The 19,623-nt window shown below is 39.6% G+C and overlaps 1 protein-coding gene and 1 long non-coding RNA gene across 2 annotated transcripts; both read left to right on the top strand.

Annotated features, from left to right (window-relative positions):
* The first annotated feature begins 55 nt into the window (after positions 1–55).
* LOC125012491 lies at positions 56–910 on the top strand. The gene is made up of 2 exons (XR_007113284.1): positions 56–234; positions 564–910. It is a non-coding gene; the product is annotated as an uncharacterized LOC125012491 (long non-coding RNA).
* An 8,605-nt stretch (positions 911–9,515) lies between these two features.
* sdf2l1 (stromal cell-derived factor 2-like 1) lies at positions 9,516–13,390 on the top strand. The gene is made up of 3 exons (XM_047592798.1): positions 9,516–9,837; positions 11,539–11,735; positions 12,008–13,390. Exons 1-3 carry the CDS (start codon positions 9,531–9,533, stop codon positions 12,284–12,286), a joined length of 783 nt encoding a protein of 260 aa, XP_047448754.1. The 5' UTR covers positions 9,516–9,530; the 3' UTR covers positions 12,287–13,390.
* Positions 13,391–19,623: the final 6,233 nt, after the last annotated feature.

Here is a 19,623-nt window from a genome sequence, read left to right as displayed (position 1 = left end):
ATGCTAATCGACGCTGCCGTACAGCGGAAGTAGACTACCAGAATAAAAGCTTCATTCTGAGCGGTGTTCTGGTGGGACCGTCACCGCGCCGCTGTCAGAGGTTCTCTCCGTGCTGCCCCTCACTGACTGACTGTATCTCTCTGAACGTTGGAAGAACGATTTTTGACTGAAATTCAGACTATCATCAATGTATCTTCATGTTCCAGTATAGCACGGCGACTCCTTCCAGCAGCGGTAAGTCTTTTCCTTCGACTATCATGGAGCTTAAACTACCTATCTAACTAAAATTAGCAGCAGATGTAGCCGGCGATTAGTTAGCGATCAACGTGCTTCGAGAAAAGCGCATGTTTTGATTCTGCATCGCCGTGCTGTCTGCTGGACATTGGCAATCCAAATTTTAAAGCTAATGCTACTGTATCTGGACAGAAATGTTTACTCAGGGCTTCACCAACTCTGAACAAGGCCAAACTGTTTAAAAAGTATGCAAAAGCTCACTCTCGTTATATATATTACATATATTGAAAAACTTACTGTGTTGGTGTTTTATTGATTTATTAAACAAGGTTGCATCAACAACAAAATTTACCATCCCAATATTGGAGAAGTGATCTGGGCTTCAAAGACTGTGGTTCATCTTCTAAGACCATGACTGTGAAGGATGAACTCAGCAGGTGTGTCATCCGGGAGAAGAGCAGTTACAGTTAAATGAGGACATAGTGTCCAAATTTCATGTGTCTATTGATGTCTCCAGAGAACTTCATGAGCGATGACTGTGTTATTATGTGCACAACCAAAGGACTTCAAAGTATTTCAACAGAGACTTGAACAACTGCAGCCTTGGTTACACACCCATCATTATGAACTGAAACCCGATGAATATTCTGGAAATAAAGCATGTTCTGTCACCTGATATCTAAAGGTGGTGTCTGATTATTTTCCACACGTTAAAAATGACTATGCCAAATAAGAGCAGCACTATAATAATCATCAGATATAGAAAGCACATGTGTAGAAATATAGCGCATATTACTAGATTACTGTGTCAACAACATATTGTGTAAATGATGGATTTTATATTGGAAATGTGGTGACAAAGCAGCAGGTTCTGTGCTTGGAACTGGTAACAGGTAGGTACAGGAATGAGCATGATGTCAGTAAGCATTCACACAATTATATTCTTGTGTTTGAGATATAAAAATTATATCCATAACATTATAAAATTCCCTCTGGGAAATTTTGAAAGGGCTACGGGGGGCTAATGCCGGGGTACCATCTCTGTCGACATGGCAGTTAGCCTAAATTTAGCACAGTTAGCATACGGTTAGCAGAGTTAAGTTACGGTTAGCACAGTTAGTCTGTGTGTGACAAAGTAATGCGCGCATATGTGTGTTTGTGTGTGTGCGTGCTCTTTGTGTGTGTATCTGTAACTGAAATAACATAAAGCTACCTGTGTGTTTCTGTGTATCATGCTTACGCGCGTGCGTGCCTAACTGTAGTAACATAAAGTTACCTCTGCGTGTGTGTGTGGGTGTGGGTGAGTGGGTGAGGAGGGCGCGCTTGCGCGCGCATGTGTTTGTAGCTGTAATCAAAGTTACCTGTGTAGTGTGTGTTGTTGTAACAAAGGTATGGGAGACAGGGATCAGCTATATTAACAGCAGAGACATCAGAGGAGTCCATGATTAATAAATTGGTCTCAGCTGTGGCTCAGAGCTGCAGCTCAGGTGTTGCCGTGGCAACCCAAGGTGGTCGTCAATGACGCTGGTCTCACATTTGGGTTTACTGTGACCAAACGGTAGCTCCTATCAGAAAAACAAGCAGACCGTGGGCGTCGTAAGACCTTCCTGAAGACTCTGATATGTTTTTTGTACACACTCGCGAGTTTAACACAAAGGTCCCTTTTGCTTATCTGACCAAATCTTTAGACAGGTACTTTACCCCGAACAGAGGCTCGCTGTTTAAAATTTGTATGTCTCAATGCTTTGCCGAGCACATTGTGATAGTCGAAACAGGTTTGTCTACAACTGTGGAAAAAAATCTTGTGTCTAGTGTGTAAATTGTGGCTGGAACGAGCGTAGAAAGAGAAAAGTTTCAGGCGATTTCACACACGTTCTCTCACTAGCAACATTTCGCACTCAAACTATTTTTTTCGAAAAAGATCATGGTCATTAAACAGTGATTGATCAAACTATAAGACCTATCAAAACGAGGATTAATACACCAATACACAAGGCTTGTGTCTACATTTTAAAGTTTAAATGCAGTCTGTAAGTGAACGTATGCCTGAGCAGTAGACCTTTGAAAAACTGTCTTTTTTGAGTGTTTTATTGTTTTTTTTGGCCGTCCCATTAATTTTCAATAGGAAATTTGTCATATTTCGTAAAGAAAAGTAATAGCACACTGATCCTGATGGTGCCCCGAGGCTCCAGCCTCTACAGCTATACAACATACAAATACATATTTATAATCACAGCCAGTTTCCAGTCTTTAACCTGCAGTATCCCTCCGAGGTAGCCACTGGGTGTTAACCACTGTATGCGTAGCCCAGTCATTATATCTAGTTAAAAATGCTGGAGTAACTTAAAACTTGTAACGTTTAGTGTAAGAGGATTTGTCAAAATAGAGAAAATGCGATCTTAAAATGTCTGCAATCCCAGTGGCTAACACAGATACAAACAACTATTCACACTCACATCTAGGGCCTTAGAGTCAATACAACGAGCATGTCTTTGGAAGGTGTAAAGAAAGCATAAGAAATTTTACATACACACACACACCACCAAGTGGGTTAACAATTTAAAGCTGTTCTGCAGCAATGAAGGTTGAATCAGCCTTGAAAGCTGGTGCTACTAATTCCTACAGGTGTTCCAACTTTTCTTGATTACTTACAACCCTCTCTGTCTGCATAAACGCAGTGTAGGAACACACTGTGGTACCAGACTCCCATGAGCATCAGGTGAACAGTATTGTACTGCAGAAAATTGTGTGTTGTGACAAAAATGGTGAGGAAAAAGGCAATTAACAATGGAAGAGTGACATCAACTGTCAAACATGGAGGAGGAAGTGTGATGGTCTGGAGCTGTTTTGCTGGATCCAGGGTTGGTGACTTGTACAGAGTGAGCGGTGCCCTGAACCAAAAAGGCTACCGCAGCATTCTAAACGTTGAGTCAAACGTTTAGAATACATTTTGCTCTATACATTGATTCCATGATTTCTTTTTCAACTCTAATTGCTTCTTTGGTCTATGCTTTCATTTCAGAGTGCAATGACACAAACTGAATAATTTTCAGTAAAACTGGAAAAAGTGGTGTTCTATAACTTTTGATTGGTGGTGTGTGTGCGCGCCATGCTTAAATGATAGTATAGTTAGCAATATGGAATGGTAAGCAATGTCTGTTGTGTGTGAAAATTTACAGATTGTCAAACCTAAATTGGACTCCAGAACAATTTAAACATATTTGTACTCTCCAGTTCATTCTCTTTTATTTACTTTTAATACTTTAAAATTAGACTATGAGCTTTGTAATTGAGAAGCCCAAAGTGACAAAGTGCTCATATCTCATTCTGCTGTTATCCCTGTGTCTTCAGTTGTTCCCTTCTGCTAATATTGCCTCCCTGGATTTTCTTTCTATTTCTTTGTGTCTCTTTGCCATGGTTCCTATTGTTTTATGTTTCAGGTCCCCACCATATTTCTGTAGACTATCTTAGACAGTCTTTATTTATCCACAAGGGATGCTTGTCCAAGGAAAAAAATATAAACAATAAAATAAAAATTGTTCTAATGAAACTAAAGAAAACAATAAAATATAACAGTGTAAGCACAAAATAAAGTCTTGCATTTGTACAAATGAGATAGAAATAAGAGTAAATATATACTATATACATAGGGATGATAATGGTAATGTGCAATGATATGGATGGAGTTACCTGTTAATAAAGATGAGTTGTTGTACAGCTCTGGATGAGTCTGTTGGAGAATGAGCTCCTCTGCCCCTCTGATGAAGTGGGTGTGAAGGATTGTCCCATAATGGAGAGTAGTTGATGGAGTATGGTGTCCCCTGTCCCTAACTGAGACAAACATTAGTTTGTCGATCCTACTTCCGTCCTTTTTGGTAGTACAGCTCCCCCAACAAACCATTGCAAAATGCGCGCAGACTGGTAGAAGATCTCCAGCAACTTGCTGCGTACATTAAAAGACCTGAGCTTGTTCAGGCACTACTTGTACATTCTCGTCACTTCTTAAGAGATTTTCATATAAAAATCCTACTGTAGACTGTTATATGCCAGGTAGAGGGCGAATGTATTTTCTGTGTTATCCCCTCTCTCCTTCCTCTCGTGTTTACTTGTTGTAGACTGATTCTACAATTGGTTTTCCACCAGGGGAGTCTGGTGGTGCCTGCTGATTGGCAGCCTACTGTCTGCATTAAAGGGACCTAGCTAGAGGATCCACGCTCTACTGCTCTGCAGCTGTTAACTGCTATAACGCTCGACTTTTGCTTACTTCAATTTCTGTTCCCTGCCTTGTTATTGAGACGTGGACCTGTGCTCTGTTTATGTTGTAGTGGAAAGTGTGGGCTATAGGTGAAATTGGGGTGCCCTCTACACCTCCTCACATTGGTAACCCCTGTTTGTACACACTAGGCTTATTGGTTGGTGCTACCCATTTATTTTTCTTACAGATTCTTTTTGTAGACAAACTGGTTACTCCTTTTGTTTGTTGTTTTCAACTTGAAGAAATGTGTAAGTTAGGTCTGTTTGCTATTTGGCACTTAGATCCACTCCTTCTTTGCTGTGTATGCTTCAAGCAGTTTTTCATTCTCTTCTGTATTGAAATTAATCAAGTTTGCCCTACTGGGGAGCTCGACTTCCTTGGTTTTCTTGTGTTTGTTCCTAAATTCCCCTAAATTCACCTACAGACATAACATAGACTCAATATATTTTTACCAATTATAGGCCTATATCCATGCTTTTTATTTCTAAATTTGTAGAAAAGGTTATTAATCTGTTATGACCACTTAAACAAGAATGATTTGAAGATTTCCAGTTAAGCTTTAGAGGTCATCATAGTACAAAAATGGCACTGGTTAAAGTTACTAATTGTCTCTTTATTGCTTCAGACTCTATACTAGTGCTGTATTTAATAATGCACACTGAGAGTAAACTCAGAATTCAGTGTCTCGCTGAAGGACATGTGATCCATGTGCTGGGGATTGAATGGCTAACCCTCTGTTTTGTGGACAACCTGTTCATAACTTGGTATGAGCCATCACAATTGTATGGAAACCAATTCAACAGTCTACTCCTCCACATCTGATATGATGAAACCCTTTATTTATACTGTAGGTAAGAGAAACATAAGATGATACTTTAATTCATCACACAGTGGAATAATAATAATATGGTAAAAAAAAAAAAAAAAAAAAAAAAGAACCAGTGGCCTACCTCTCTTATATAACTTGCAGAACTACCAACTGCTTAATGACAGACATTTTGAAAAAGTGTAGAGCTGTTTTGCCCGCTGCCGGCTACCACATTCTTACTTTTCCATCCCTCTTGTAGGTTCCATAATTATGCTCCAACAAAAACATCACAACTTTATGTTACATGTTTAAGATATCACACTTACCATCTGTATGGTGGGTGTTTAGTACTACTGCTGATAAGGACCTGTAGCTTATCTCTGATCAGCACACAGTGCGTTTACATGCAGAGCTTAATTGAGCAATCGAATAACTGTTCTCCTCCTCAACACAGGTGGCGATACGTGTCTTTTCAGCGGGCTAATACCGAGTTAATATGGCCCCATTTCCAGTTGACCTATTAGAAGATATAATAAACAAGAGTGGTTCATGCAGCGGACCGGCATTTCACAGAACCAGACGGACAATACTACATTTTTTAATCTCGTACATAATGTTCGTGCTACTTCTGGTGCAGGTAAGATCCGCTCTATCCCTCAGACGGTTCTTCTAGCGGCTCCGTTTGTCTTCTTCTTCTTCTTCTTCTTCTGCGATCGGCTTTCTTGAATGTTTTTGTTCCGGGTCACACGCCAGCGCAGTGGTTGTGGAGCATGCGCACACGCATTATTCAATTGAAAACTCAGATTCAATCGCATTATCTGGGTGTCTCAATTGGATAATGAGAACTCCGATTTTAATCGGAGTAACGTGTTTACATGCACTTAAGTTCTCCTGTTATAATCCGATTAAGGCAACAATTCGTTTTTTTTCACGTGCATGTAAACGCACTGACAGACACAAAAATTATCAGTAAAGTTCTCACGCTATGAATAGAAACAGCTACTCCACATATCACATCAAACTGGCTTAATCAAGGGAAGACACTCAACTAACAAGCTATGCAGACTATTAAACCTGATTTACTTCTCCTCGCATACAAACTCGCCAACAGCCATAGTCTCTTTGGTCGCAGAAAAAGCATTTGACAAGGTGACTTAGGAATTCTTACTTTCTGCTTTTTTGGCGAATCATTTATCCATTGGGTGACAGTTTTGTACACATCACCAATGGGCACAATAATCACAAACGGACTAATATCACAATGCTTCACTTTGTACCGAGGCACTAGGCAAGGATGCCCGCTCTCTCCATCATTTTTTACTATTTCTATTGAACCACTAGCAGCAGTCATTCACCAAAAAACAAATATCACAGGAATCCAAACAAAAAATATTCACCATAAAGACTAGCCTGGCTCAGGTAAAAAGCACTTTGAGTATCTTTGAGTAGGTAGAAAAGCGCTATATAAAAGCAAGACCATTTATCATTTACCAAATCCTTCCTCCTCCTCACCTGAAACCTCATAAACACCTTTTCTTCTCAGACTACACTATCTACTGGTCTAGATCCACCATTCTCCCTCTCACCCCTAACATTTGGGATGTGGCAGCTTAATCACCACCACTTACCCTGCGCACTGGCAACATCACATATTTAGGAGTAGAGGTCTCCCCCACGCTGTCAGAGTTAGTTAATCTCAACTTTAACCCGCTGCTCAAAACCATAGAGGACAACATTAAAATTTGAACGAATCTACCAATAACTCTCATAAGCAGAATAGCTACCAAAATGACCATACTACTCAAGATAAATTATCTTTTTTCAATGATACCTATCCCCACGTCCTGGTTCAACTCCCTAGACTCCATCCACTAACTACTTTACAAAAATCCAAAACTAAACCTCAGATTTATCATATCAAGTAACTCTATTTCCTACCACTGTTGTCTCAAAACTCCCACCATAGCTACAACTCTGACAGCGTGGTGGAAATTCCACCAAATAACACACAATTTCACCCACCAAACATAATACAACACCAACACCAATCTGGAACAATCATGACTTTTTAATGAACGTAGAAGCACTAAACTTTCCATCACTGGCTAATAAAGGTATCACTCATCTTCAACATATCTTCCAGAATAACACTCTGGTGTTATACTCTTCATTTACCCATCTGGTCCAGAAGTATGGTACTGGGGAGAATCGTTTTCTTGAATATTTCCTGATTAAATCCTCCATTCAGACAAAAGTCAGCATTAAATCAGCTAACTTAGACTTACCTCAACTAACATCTGATTATATCAACATCAATGCTAAAAAAAAATGTTTTCGAAAATGTGTAAGATAATCTCCACATCAGATACAATATCAGACAGGCCTACACATACACATACAGATGGACAGATATGCAATCACCCCCCGCACCCCCATCCAACGTCTTTGCCGCTTTTTACCCCGAGTGTGACAAGCGGGTGCCGTGATGCACTGTAGGTGGCAGTAGGAACAGATGGCTGCTTGCTTGCACTGTTTTACCCCCCCCCCCCCTCACTCACCTCTCCCCTGACTCTAGTCCCGAGTTTTCATGTTGTAAAGTGTACTTATTATCTTTTTTTCCTGTAATTTTCCAAATTTGTGGGACAAATAAAGGTTTTGCCCCTTTTGCTTGCCCACAGTTCACACACACAGACATCCTGCCTTACTTACAGATACATAGATACTCAACATACCTATACACACTTGTGTGTATATGTGTATGTGTATTTGTGTATTATTATTATTATTATTATTACTATTGTCATTATTATTAGCGATATTGACTTTAATCATATTGTCTATCTGTCTTGCCTTGTCTTCCCTGAATCTTATTTAATTATTGTTTATACGTTGTTTTATGACTCCGGTTTTCTCCCACCTCATTAGGAATGAACTGAATGGATGAATGAATGAACAATTATTTTCCCTTGTGGATCATTATAGTCCGTCTAAGCCTAAATCTAAGCCTAACTCTAAATTGACCCTAGGTGTGAGTGCGAGTACAAATGGTTGCTTGTCTTTGTGTTAACCCTGCGATAGGCTGGCGACCTCTCGCCCAATGTCAGCTAGGAAATCTCCAGCCATCCCTGCGACCTTAGTGAGGATAATTGGTAGTAGAAGATGAGATGATGATGTTGTTTTATGTGCTCACTTGCACACGTGCATACATACAGTATTTTGTTATTATCATTATTGTTTTATGTTGTTATTATATTGTCTTTTTGCCCTCACTTTCATCCACATTCACATGCCCACACACAATCTCATGACTTTGCAGTGTTGGGTTGTAGGGCCAGACCGGACTTATCTGGGACTGAGGGGTGTTGGCTCCCTGTCTGTTCCATGGTGATGGACCGGGGCCCTTGTTGCGGTGACCCGGTTGGAAGTTGGTGTGGCCTACCTCCCTCCCTATTTTAACACCCATATTTGTACGTATTTATTTACAAATAAAGAAGAGAAGGACTGTTGCTTCCCTGCGGACAGACTCCCTCCAAAGTGGTCTGAGAGTTGAATGGTTAAATAAGCCACGAGTGGTGGACCAGCCCCCTTCCTCAGGGCGGGGTGCAGCTCACTGCAACACTGTCACAAAAAATAAAAATAAACAAACACAAGAGTTGGGGGATGGCCTTGCTGACTCCCTCCTCCTGCATCTGGCTGGGCCTCCTGATTGCATTGCTGGGGGACACGTGGGAGCTGCCGCAACATGGGCTCATTGCTGTCTGGTGTTCAGTCCTGGGTCTCATGGTTGTAATCTGTCCACTTCTCTTACTAAGGCAAAAAGAAAAAAAGAAGAAAAAAAAAAGGTCTTCAATGTAATTTTGCAAATTCGTGCTGCTTGCCAGATTAGACCCTCTGATCAGCCACTTTTGGCACTCAAGCCATATGTTTGACACCTGTGGTTTACATCGATCAGACTACCGGTATATTATTTTCAATGGCGGGGGTAGAGCAGTGTGGTTGAAACTATTGATTTCTCCCTCTGTTGAAATGAAAATCGTGAAGAAAATCGCCTTTTTGGGAGGAAAAAAACACCATTCTAAGCTGTTTATTCTACAGGCGAGTGAGAATAATGACCTCAATAAAGCAGCATTCCTTTACAACATCAGCCCGGCAACCTTTTCTTCCGGTTTGCCATCAGCTACCGTGACGGCGCATAAACCTGCTCTAACCAATCACAATGTTGCCAATGTAGAAATGTACTTCCGTATTTACGTACTTGTCAAGCGACGATTGGTTGAAAGCAGCTGTGAGGTTCAAACGTGTCTTTATTCGTTCGTCATCGTCCTGTCAGTTTGTGCTGGTCATGAGAACAGATACACAGAGATGGAGATGATTTACGTTGTCCGCCGGTTTGTCAGGTCGCTGCTTTTTCTGCTCTTGTGGTCAAACTGTGAAGGGAAAGACTCGGAGCTCAACTACGTAACTTGTGGCTCACTGGTCAAACTGCTCAACACCAGACACAACGTCCGCCTTCATTCCCACGATGTCAAATACGGCTCAGGTAACGTTTGTCGTTGCTTCGTAATACTTTAACCTGGATTTGGCATTTAAACCTATAACATACGTTTATCATCTAGCTGCAGCGAGTTTATTTGCATTACATTTGTACTCGACCCTCCCTTTATTCTGCAAGCATCATGAAGCAGAGTATACAGGTGTACTGAGCATAATTCCTAGATTGGTAGATCTAGCGAACAGCACTCTGTAAAATGCTAACTCATACGACAACAGTGGATCCTGGCATTGTCATCTTGGAACATACCCGTGACATCGGGGAAGAAGAAACCCATTGATGGGATAACCTGGCCATTCAGTATATTCAGGTAGACAGCTGACCTCATTATTTGGGCATAATGTTGCTGAACCTAGACCTGAGCAACTGCAGCAACTCCGGATCATAGCACTGACCCCACAGACTGGTACAGTAGACACTAGGCATGATGGGAGCATCACTTCATCTGCTTCTCTTCTTACCTTGATGCCCCATCACTCTGGAGCAGGGTAAATCTTGACTCATCATGCCCCATGACCTTCCTCCATTGCTCCAGAGTCCAATCTTCATGCTCCTTAGCAAATTGAAGCCTTTTTCAAAAAAACTAATCAGCCTCACTGATTAGTGGCTTTCTTAAGGCTGTACAGCTGTTCAGTGCCAGTCCCTTGAGTTCCCTTTGCATTGTACATGTGGAATGCTCTTCACTATTAAACATAACCCTGAGTTCTACTGTTACCTTTCTTCCATTTGATTTCAGCAAATGTTTAAATGATTGCTGATCACGATCAATCAGGATTTTTTTTGCGACCACTTTTCTTGCTAGAAGACGATTCCAGACGGTTCCCTGCTACCATCCAGTTTTTAATGATGTGTTGGGCAGTTCTAAACTCAATTTTAGTAGTTTCCAGGTGGTGACTTTTATTTTTGGACAGGCATTGTATGTTGTGATGGAAGTGCGCTGTTGAAATGCTAGGCGAACAAGTACACAAAACTTCAGCTGACACAAACATATTGACCTTGGAAAATGTTGTGCTATACATACTGGAGAAATATGTTTCTATCCAGTATGCGGAATAATGATCTTAGGTTAACTGAAACAAACATAACCATACCCGTGAACTGAAACGAACCGTGGTGTATCATCAAACCCTTATTAAATGTATGTAAGTTTTCGGAATGACCATTGTCTACAGCAGTGTGAAACCTGCCATAAGACTGGGTTAATAAAAAGTATATATATGGGAACATGTCCGGTTCATACACAGCTCTTCAATGCCATGGCGATTATATCATAACCATTATTATATCATTTTATCATTGTATCATAATGATAGTATTTCACAGGGTTCTGTATTCAATTTTGTCACATACTGTACATAAATAAACTGCACAAAAATAATACTAATTAGCTGAATAACACATAAATGTAATAAATACACCAATCAGGAGAACAAGATTTGGCAGCTGTGGTTTGTTAAATAGAGCGGGTTGTCTACAAACCAGAGGGTTAACAGTTCCATCCCCTGCACATGGACTACATGCCAACATGTCCTTGAGCAAGACCCCAGAGTGTCAGAGTGAGTTTGAACAGTGACCTCAGGTGAGAACGTAGAGTTGGTGGTCATCACAGACCTGGAGGTTTTCCTTTGGCTCCTCATATTGAACCTCAAACTGATTTGAATGCCTGATGTTTGAACCTCTGTGTGGCAGGCAGTGGACAGCAATCTGTGACTGGAGTGGAGAACGCAGATGATGCCAACAGTTACTGGCAGATCCGTGGGAAACCCAACCGTCCATGTCAGCGTGGGGTGGCCATCCAGTGTGGTCAGGCCATTCGCATCACACACATGAAGACCGGCCGAAATCTCCACACACACCACTTCAGCTCCCCTCTGTCCAATAACCAGGTCAGGCAGTCGCACACACACTCACTGTAATTGTCTGTACTACTCAATAGTTGGATAAAGGAGGAGGACTATGGTACAAAGGAATAAGATAATTGTGGGTCTGGTACACACAACACTTTTGAGTAGGATACATTCATTGTAGATTTGGATTGGAATGAAGGATTTGTTGATGGACCATTACAGGTACAGGTGGACCTCTAGCAGACCTGTATGTTCACCACTGTTCTCACCAGTTTTCTTTTCCTCTGTATTTGATCTGTTTTGTATGCCAGGAGGTCAGTGCCTTTGGAGAGAATGGTGAGGGTGACGACCTGGATGTATGGATGGTTCAGTGTGATGGCACATACTGGGAACGCGACGAGGCAGTACGCTTCCGACATGTGGGCACTGACGTTTTCCTGAGCGTGACAGGCGAGCAGTATGGCCATCCCATTCGTGGACAGCGTGAGGTGCATGGCATGATCGCCCCCAACCAGCACAATTGGTGGCGCACCATGGAGGGTGTCTTCATTCAGCCAAGCCAGGAGCTGTTTCAGCACGACGAGCTGTGACATCTTCACTCTGAGAACAAAGCATGAACTTATGTGCACAGTCTGTAGATTCCTACTGCTGTGTTTGTTTTATAGCTTGCCTTGACTGAATGTCATGTTGTGGTGAAACTTTTTTGATTAATGACTCATCTCTGTACATGTGAAACTCAGGGTGCTTTGAGATGAGCAGGAATTGTTATTTGAATATGTTCAGTGATACTGTATGTCAGTTTCATAGGGAAGAATCAAAGTTACATCAACAAACATTCCAGGAAAACTGTCCTGAATTCCAAAATTTAAAAAAATATACTTCTAATGAGCAATATTAGTTAAATGTGAGGTCCTATGTTAATTAAAACTCATGTTTTAGTAGATAAGCAATAAATATATTATTATTATTATTTTTTTTTTTTTTTTTAAATTAAAAGATTAGTGCAACCACTTTGGACTGATACACAGCATTTACTTCTGTGTGTGGGTATGTTGCTTCTGTTGATTTAGATCCTGGGCAATCAACAACCAGTTGTACCAGTAGTATCACATGGAAGTTCATCTTTTTTTGTTTTCTTAAAAAGGCAGACTTTCACATTTTTGCTCCCTTCCTCAATTTAATTCATCCACCTGTAAGTAAATTTTCACAATAAACCTGTAATATTTGTGAAACAGCAACAGCACTTGTGCTTTTGGTCAGCCACTTAGGGCCTGCGTCATACCAAACTAGCAGCTACATTTGCATTATACAAACATGTTACCTGCTGATATAGATGGGTTTTGGAAGAAGAGGCTGAACTACTAATAAGACGTTCCAGTGCTTTAGGAACAGTGTTTTATGTGATAAGTAAGAGTGGTAATTCCCTTTGGTGTGGACTTTGCCCTTTTCACCTTTGTTTGTCCTACTACTTATTGTTCAAGCTGAGATGACACTGATGCCAGGGTTATTTTCTTAGATTTCCTGAACCTCCACATTCAGCGGTGGTATCATGCAACATCAGTCAGTTGAGTCATCCAGTTGGAATATTATCAATAGAATCATCTACAGCGAAAATTGTTGTAGCTACTAAATCTGGGATATGTACATTTATGTTAAATCAGGATACCTCATTAAATATTCATTTTTTTCCCACATATTAACGTTTAATCTTGCTTTTATTATCTCTGGATAAGAAAGTGATTTAATTGCAGGTAAACAACAAAAAATAGAATTGCAAAATTAACAAAAATGCATATTCTTACTGAGGAAAAAGTTAGCAAATCCTACCCTTTAATAGTGACCTGAAATAATTTCAGTGAGACACTGGGTCTGGGAATTCCTGCAGCTGTGAGAGGTTCGGAGAGTTTATTGCATGTACAGCCCATTTTTAAGTCCCTCACAGTATCTCAATGGGATTAAGATCTGGACTTTGACTCTGCAATTCCAGGACTCTCCACTTCTTATTTTTCAGCCAGTTGTTGGTGAATTTACTGGTATGTTTTGTGTTATTGTGCTGTTGCAGGGTCCAACTCCACTTCAGCTTTTTTTTTTTTTTTTGTTTTTTTACAGATGGATCACGTGTTCCTCAAGCTCTGATACACAGTAGAATTAATGGTGGATTTTATGATGGTGAACTAGCCAGTAGCAAAAGCATCCCCAAAGCATGACACCTCCACCTCCGTGCTTCAAAGTTCTTATGAGGTTCTTTCCCTGGGATGCTGTATTTGGTTTAGGTCAAACATGTTGTCCAGTAATAACATTTTTTGACTCATCCCTCCAAAGAACATTATTCCAGAAGTCCTGGTCTTTGTCTGTGTTCTCTCAGACAAACTTCAGTCTAGCCTTTATTTTTCTCTTAGAGAGCAAAGGTTCCCTCCTTGTACGCATGGAGATTAAACTTACAAAGGCTCTTTCTGATTGTAGAGTCATGCACTTTCACACCAACAGTAGCCAGAGCCTGCTGTGGGACTGTAATGGGACTTTGGGGGGTTTGGAGACTTAGCATCTTGTGTTCTGCTCTTAGGGTGAACTTGCTTGGTCAGTCAGATCCGTGCATGTTGGCAATTGTTTTGAAGGTCTTCCACTTGTAGACCATTTTTTGGACAGTGAATTATTTAAAAATAGTTTGAGACATTTTTGAACTCCTCACCGGACTCATAAGTTGCTACAGTCTTCTTTCTGATGGCCACAGACAGCTCTATTAATCTCCCCGTGGTGTTCACTCATAATTCAACGGTAAGGAGCACATCAGATTAAATGTCTGAGGTATAAATAGGGCAAGCTTCCTTCAAAATACTAAGTAATGGTATTCTTAATCTTGTGCACCTGTGTGTGATTTGTGCCTTAATTTCTGTCGTCACCAGAAATTGTATTTTTCAAATAGTTTCAAAAAGCATTGTCTTCAGTTTTACTTTACTACTCAAAAATGTAAAAATCTAACTCATACTCTTAATTGCAAACATACTAATATGTAGGTATTGATTGAATTCATGCCATATTAACACTTGATTGTGAGTACAGTTCTACCTCGTAGTAACCACATATAACCACCATCAGATTATTTCTGCATTTACTTTTTGTTGAGATGATTAATCATAACTTTCCTTGCCCGTTCAGTGATAAATAAATGGAAAGCACACAGAAGTTACTTCTGTTTACAGAACCTAGATTCATCTAAGAAAACCAGTGGTTTCACAGATCTTTTAGTTGGGGCTGAGGAATGGTGCCTTGTAAAGGGTGTCAACCTTTAAAAGCTCCAGTAGATGGCGTCATTTCCTTATGATTGAATTAAAGAGTAGCAAAGAAAGCAGGATGACGAAACTGTCCCAGTGGACATATAAAACAAATACAATAAAGAAAACAACAAATAAACCTGGGTGTTAAACAGTCTGTTAAATGCCAGTTCAGATTTTGGTTAAGATTTCTTTGTACTTAGTATATTGAAACTGAAGTATACAGCATGGTCATATCATTTTTCTGCCTCTGTTAACATCTGTTAAATGTTGATTAATGCTTTGTAGAAATGTTTACAATAACTAAGTAACAGCCAATATAATACATATAGTTTAACACACACTAAGAGCACAAGTTCAGACAAAGTTCAGACAATGAGCTATGATACTCTGCAACTTCATAGAATGTTTAAAGGTTTAGAATGAATTCATATATTTATTTGGGCTTTTTAGGTTATGCACCTAAATTAACTGGATTAAAACATAAATCATATTAATATATTTTTTTTGTAAAGTAACCCAGAGAGAAATGTGTTCTGTTGAGAATTAATAGATGCCTAGCTGCAAGCATATTTCTGAATTATTGCTGGTGCGCTTCTTAAGAAAGTTTTCCCTCCAACTTCAGTGAAATGTGCACTGCTGCTGACCTTTAACTGGACTTTGTTGTAGGGGGACGGAGGTGGAGCTCATGGGGGTGTTGGGGGTTGGCAGTTGCGGGTGGGGCTGTGGGGGCAGAGGGAGGTTCTCAGCCTCTCCACTCATCAGTCCCAGAAGGCAGAGCAGAGGAAATGTAAATGTGACCACCCACATCTGAGGAGGAAGTGCTCTATTTTTGCCTGACAGCAAGTCCAGCAACTGTGGAAAGCTGCTTGAAATGATACTGCTTCTACTAACTGACAATTACTATGTCCCACATTAGAAACACCAATGAGGACTGATGATGAAATAAGGTGGTGTTTCTACAGAAGGATTTTCACACCAACTGCAACTAACTGAAGAGAAACAACATTCAGAAACTAAATAATGTATCACACTCTACATCAGTTTCAACAGTTGTTTATGATTTATATACTGATGAGCTACAACAGAGCTGAATGGTGGTGTATTAGTATTAAGTTGACAGATTCTGTATCAACATTTTACAGTGGAACTAACACAAGTAACAAATAACTTTTTATACTACATACCAAGTTCTTCCTCTTCACATTAGGTGATTATTTTCAGCGATTGATATCTAAAACAGAACCTGACACAACGGCTAAATTATACAAGAGGCATGGAGGGGGCAAAAAAATCACACAGCTACCAACCTTTTTATCTACTGTGCGGTTCAGGATTATCTGACATTTTCCTTTACACAGAATTCTAGTTCTCCACTTTTATATTTTGTATCTGTCTTTATTTTACTCAGAAATCTCATATTCTCCTCAGGGACCAAAAGAAATGCACATTATTTCATGATGGGCCTATTTTCAGTAACCTTAAGAACACGCCACACTTATACTGCTCCACACTATTGCCTTGGGTGTAGCTACCTGAGACACAACATTCTTCACGAGCACCTACGCATGACATCATTATTTTCATAGCTTATGAAACAACGCACAAATACCAGTTTTCCATGAATGTAGGTTTTATTAAAGTGACAGTCCTGATGTCAACATGAAATTGGGGAAGAGGCAGTACAGAAAAGTGAGTTATTGTGGCATTGTGGCTCATTTCTCTGAAGCCAAAGGAGAGCTGGGTGAGGTTCGTGTGGAGAAGGTTAGGCCCAGCTGACTGATGCCCTTTCATTATTGCACTGCTTGCTGCATCTTCCACAGTAGTGCAACATGGAAAGAGTGTCAAGCAAAGAGCATCCTGTAGCTGTTGTCCCAAAAGACAAAGTGCAGCCAAAAAGCAGGATTTCCTCTTCAACACATCTACATGCAAGTCTTTCTTTTGCACAATTAACTGGGCAACATGTGGATTCATTTTGGTTTGGCTGTTGTTTGATGTTTAATTGAAACATGCTGCTTTTTAAAGGTTTGTTGACTGATTGCTGCAACACACATGCACGATGTCAAGAGTATATAAAAGCATGAATAATTAATAATATGATTAACACTGAAAGTAACAAGTGTAAAGAGAATATCTAACCATTACAATTTCATTATGAAGACGTTGTATACATAATGTCAGTGGAGAACAAACCTACATATTAAAAGACAAGTCCTGTCATCCCATGTTTCACTGTTTCATTTTTAGCAAAAGAAACATCAAATGTTGTTTGCTAATTGTATTCATTTAATTATATTTAAACTTTACAGAGCAGAAATGAAAACTCAATTTGTAAAGAAAGAACATTATTTTTACCTATACAGCCGAGTTACCCTAAATGATAAAAAACAATAACGCATAATGAAAAACCAAAACCAACTCCTGGCATTGACATGCTTCTTGGGTGAATTCGTCTCAAGTTGACAGCTCTTAGTGCAGGTGTTAACTGAGCTGAACTCCAACTGCATGGGCCATATTTTGAGGTGGTCTGATATATACACCTATCAGGCCTAACATTATCACATCCAAAACAGTTGTGACTCATCAGAGAATGGACATGGGTCTCCTGAAGGTGTCCTGTGCTGTCTAGTAACACAATGTTTTTAGAAATAAGTGTCACATACGTGTCACATGGCCACATCCTAGAAGAAACCAAAATTCTGAAATATGCAGAAGTAGCTATGACATTATTTCAAAAAATCTTAAATAAAAGTCATGAGAAACCATCAAACTATGAGTCTCAGTCTGCCTCTAAGAATGTTGACATTATTGTTGGTACACTCACAAACTTTTGAAATACTTGATAGAGTTACAGTTAAAGCTCGCCGGTTGAAGATAATGGAATTTAACAGAAAGACTCAACTCTAAGACACTGGACATTCTCACAAGGCTTGTATCACACTGCATATAAACCTACAGTCTGTAGCAGTATGAACCCAATATGATGGAATGAAATGAGCAGGACCTGCAGAATAATGCTTGCATGACATCAGCAGCATAACACACCAGAGGAGAAAGACCATACCTCAGAGTCAAGACCCTATAAGCAATATTGCACTACTCTGTTAACTCCAGTGAAAGCAGAGGCAATATTGATAGGGTCTTGTCTGCAAGGTGACAAAGACGAGACAGACTTCTTTTCAGAGAGCGGGACTCTCATTCTGAGGTGAGACTGGGGAAGGTCACACACTACTACAAACCCACAAACATCAGGGGAGGCCTGACAATAAATGGAACTGAGTTTCCCCTCTATCCTTGGCAGAGGGATCTCTTTAGCTGTATTGTAGTCAAGGTGCCCAGTCAAATTTCTATACATTGGTGCTGAAAAAACCTTTTAATCCTAATATTCAGCTAGCCTTTTCAGAGATGCTGCTGTTACAACAGAAGCAAGAGCCATCTCAAATGTTCTCAGTTTGCAAAACCCTAATTGATTATTCTGTGCACTACTTAATTATGACAGTTGGGACTCAATCACACACACGAATATGCATGATTTTTTTTTCTTTTGCAGCTATACCCCTGATGTGGAGTTAAGACATTAAAACAGTTCAAACACAGAACGAGAGGAGGGTAGAGTGGAAAGAAGGGGAAAAACCTGGGAGTGTTCTCGTGTCAACACTGAAAATAAATACTGCTATTAGATTAACTAACTGATTTTTAATTTATTTGCAATTGTTATTTTTTCAATTATATTAATAATATGAGTAAGTCCTTTGTGATATTAAATTGAATCGTAACGGATGTTCTGGTGAAGTAATTTCAAGTGATTTGGCCTTCAGAAAACCATCTTGGATGTTAAAGATGTATCAGCATCTGAGTTACTGTACTCACTGTTACTGTAAGTGTAGGTTAAAGTGTGATCTCCTATTTTATCCAGTACATTTTAAGCCCCTGAAACCTTTCAAACAGAGAAGTTAGTTCACATTCTGAGATCTCTCTCAAAGTCACTGTGCAAAATATACTCGGCCTAACAAATATGTTGGGAGTACAATATACAGTTACGCATGATGTTTGTCATGTCTAGTCTTTTTTCCTATCTTTTATCAGCAATAAAACATGCATTAATACACCTTTTATATAGCTTTATTGGCAGCTCCTGGAATTCTGATTTTATGTTATCACTATTGATCCTCACCTACCAGCAGCATCATTTATGTCTGTTTCTTTTCTTAGTAAGAATGAACTGAAAATAAAAAATAAACCATGTCCTGGTTGGTCCTCATATGATTCACATGGTCCCCTTTGAATTCATACGAGATATATAAAGGTTTCCAATTTTCTCTGAGATCAGGATGTTTGAATGTTTATACAGGTTACAATTTTCTAACATTTTCGCATGCAATAGAACTGAAACATCTTGTCATTTTGTTTTATAAAACAAAAGTCATGTCTGTTGATCAAATTACATATTAATGTGAAATGTCACAGTTACTTGACATATATATATTTATATATTAAAAAAAAACAAGAAGACAACAGCCATGATAAATTCCACTCATCTTCCCATCCCCCTTTTTGTTCTTTCAGAAGTGGCCATAAGTCTCATTTTGCAGTAAAATCACTCCAAACATCTTATATATATACATACACATATATATATATATATATATACATAC

Source organism: Mugil cephalus, chromosome 8 (genome assembly GCF_022458985.1).
Source record: "Mugil cephalus isolate CIBA_MC_2020 chromosome 8, CIBA_Mcephalus_1.1, whole genome shotgun sequence".
In the NCBI taxonomy this organism is placed as follows: domain Eukaryota; kingdom Metazoa; phylum Chordata; class Actinopteri; order Mugiliformes; family Mugilidae; genus Mugil; species Mugil cephalus.
Note: the sequence above shows the minus strand (reverse complement) of the source record. Positions and strands in the feature narration are given on the sequence as shown.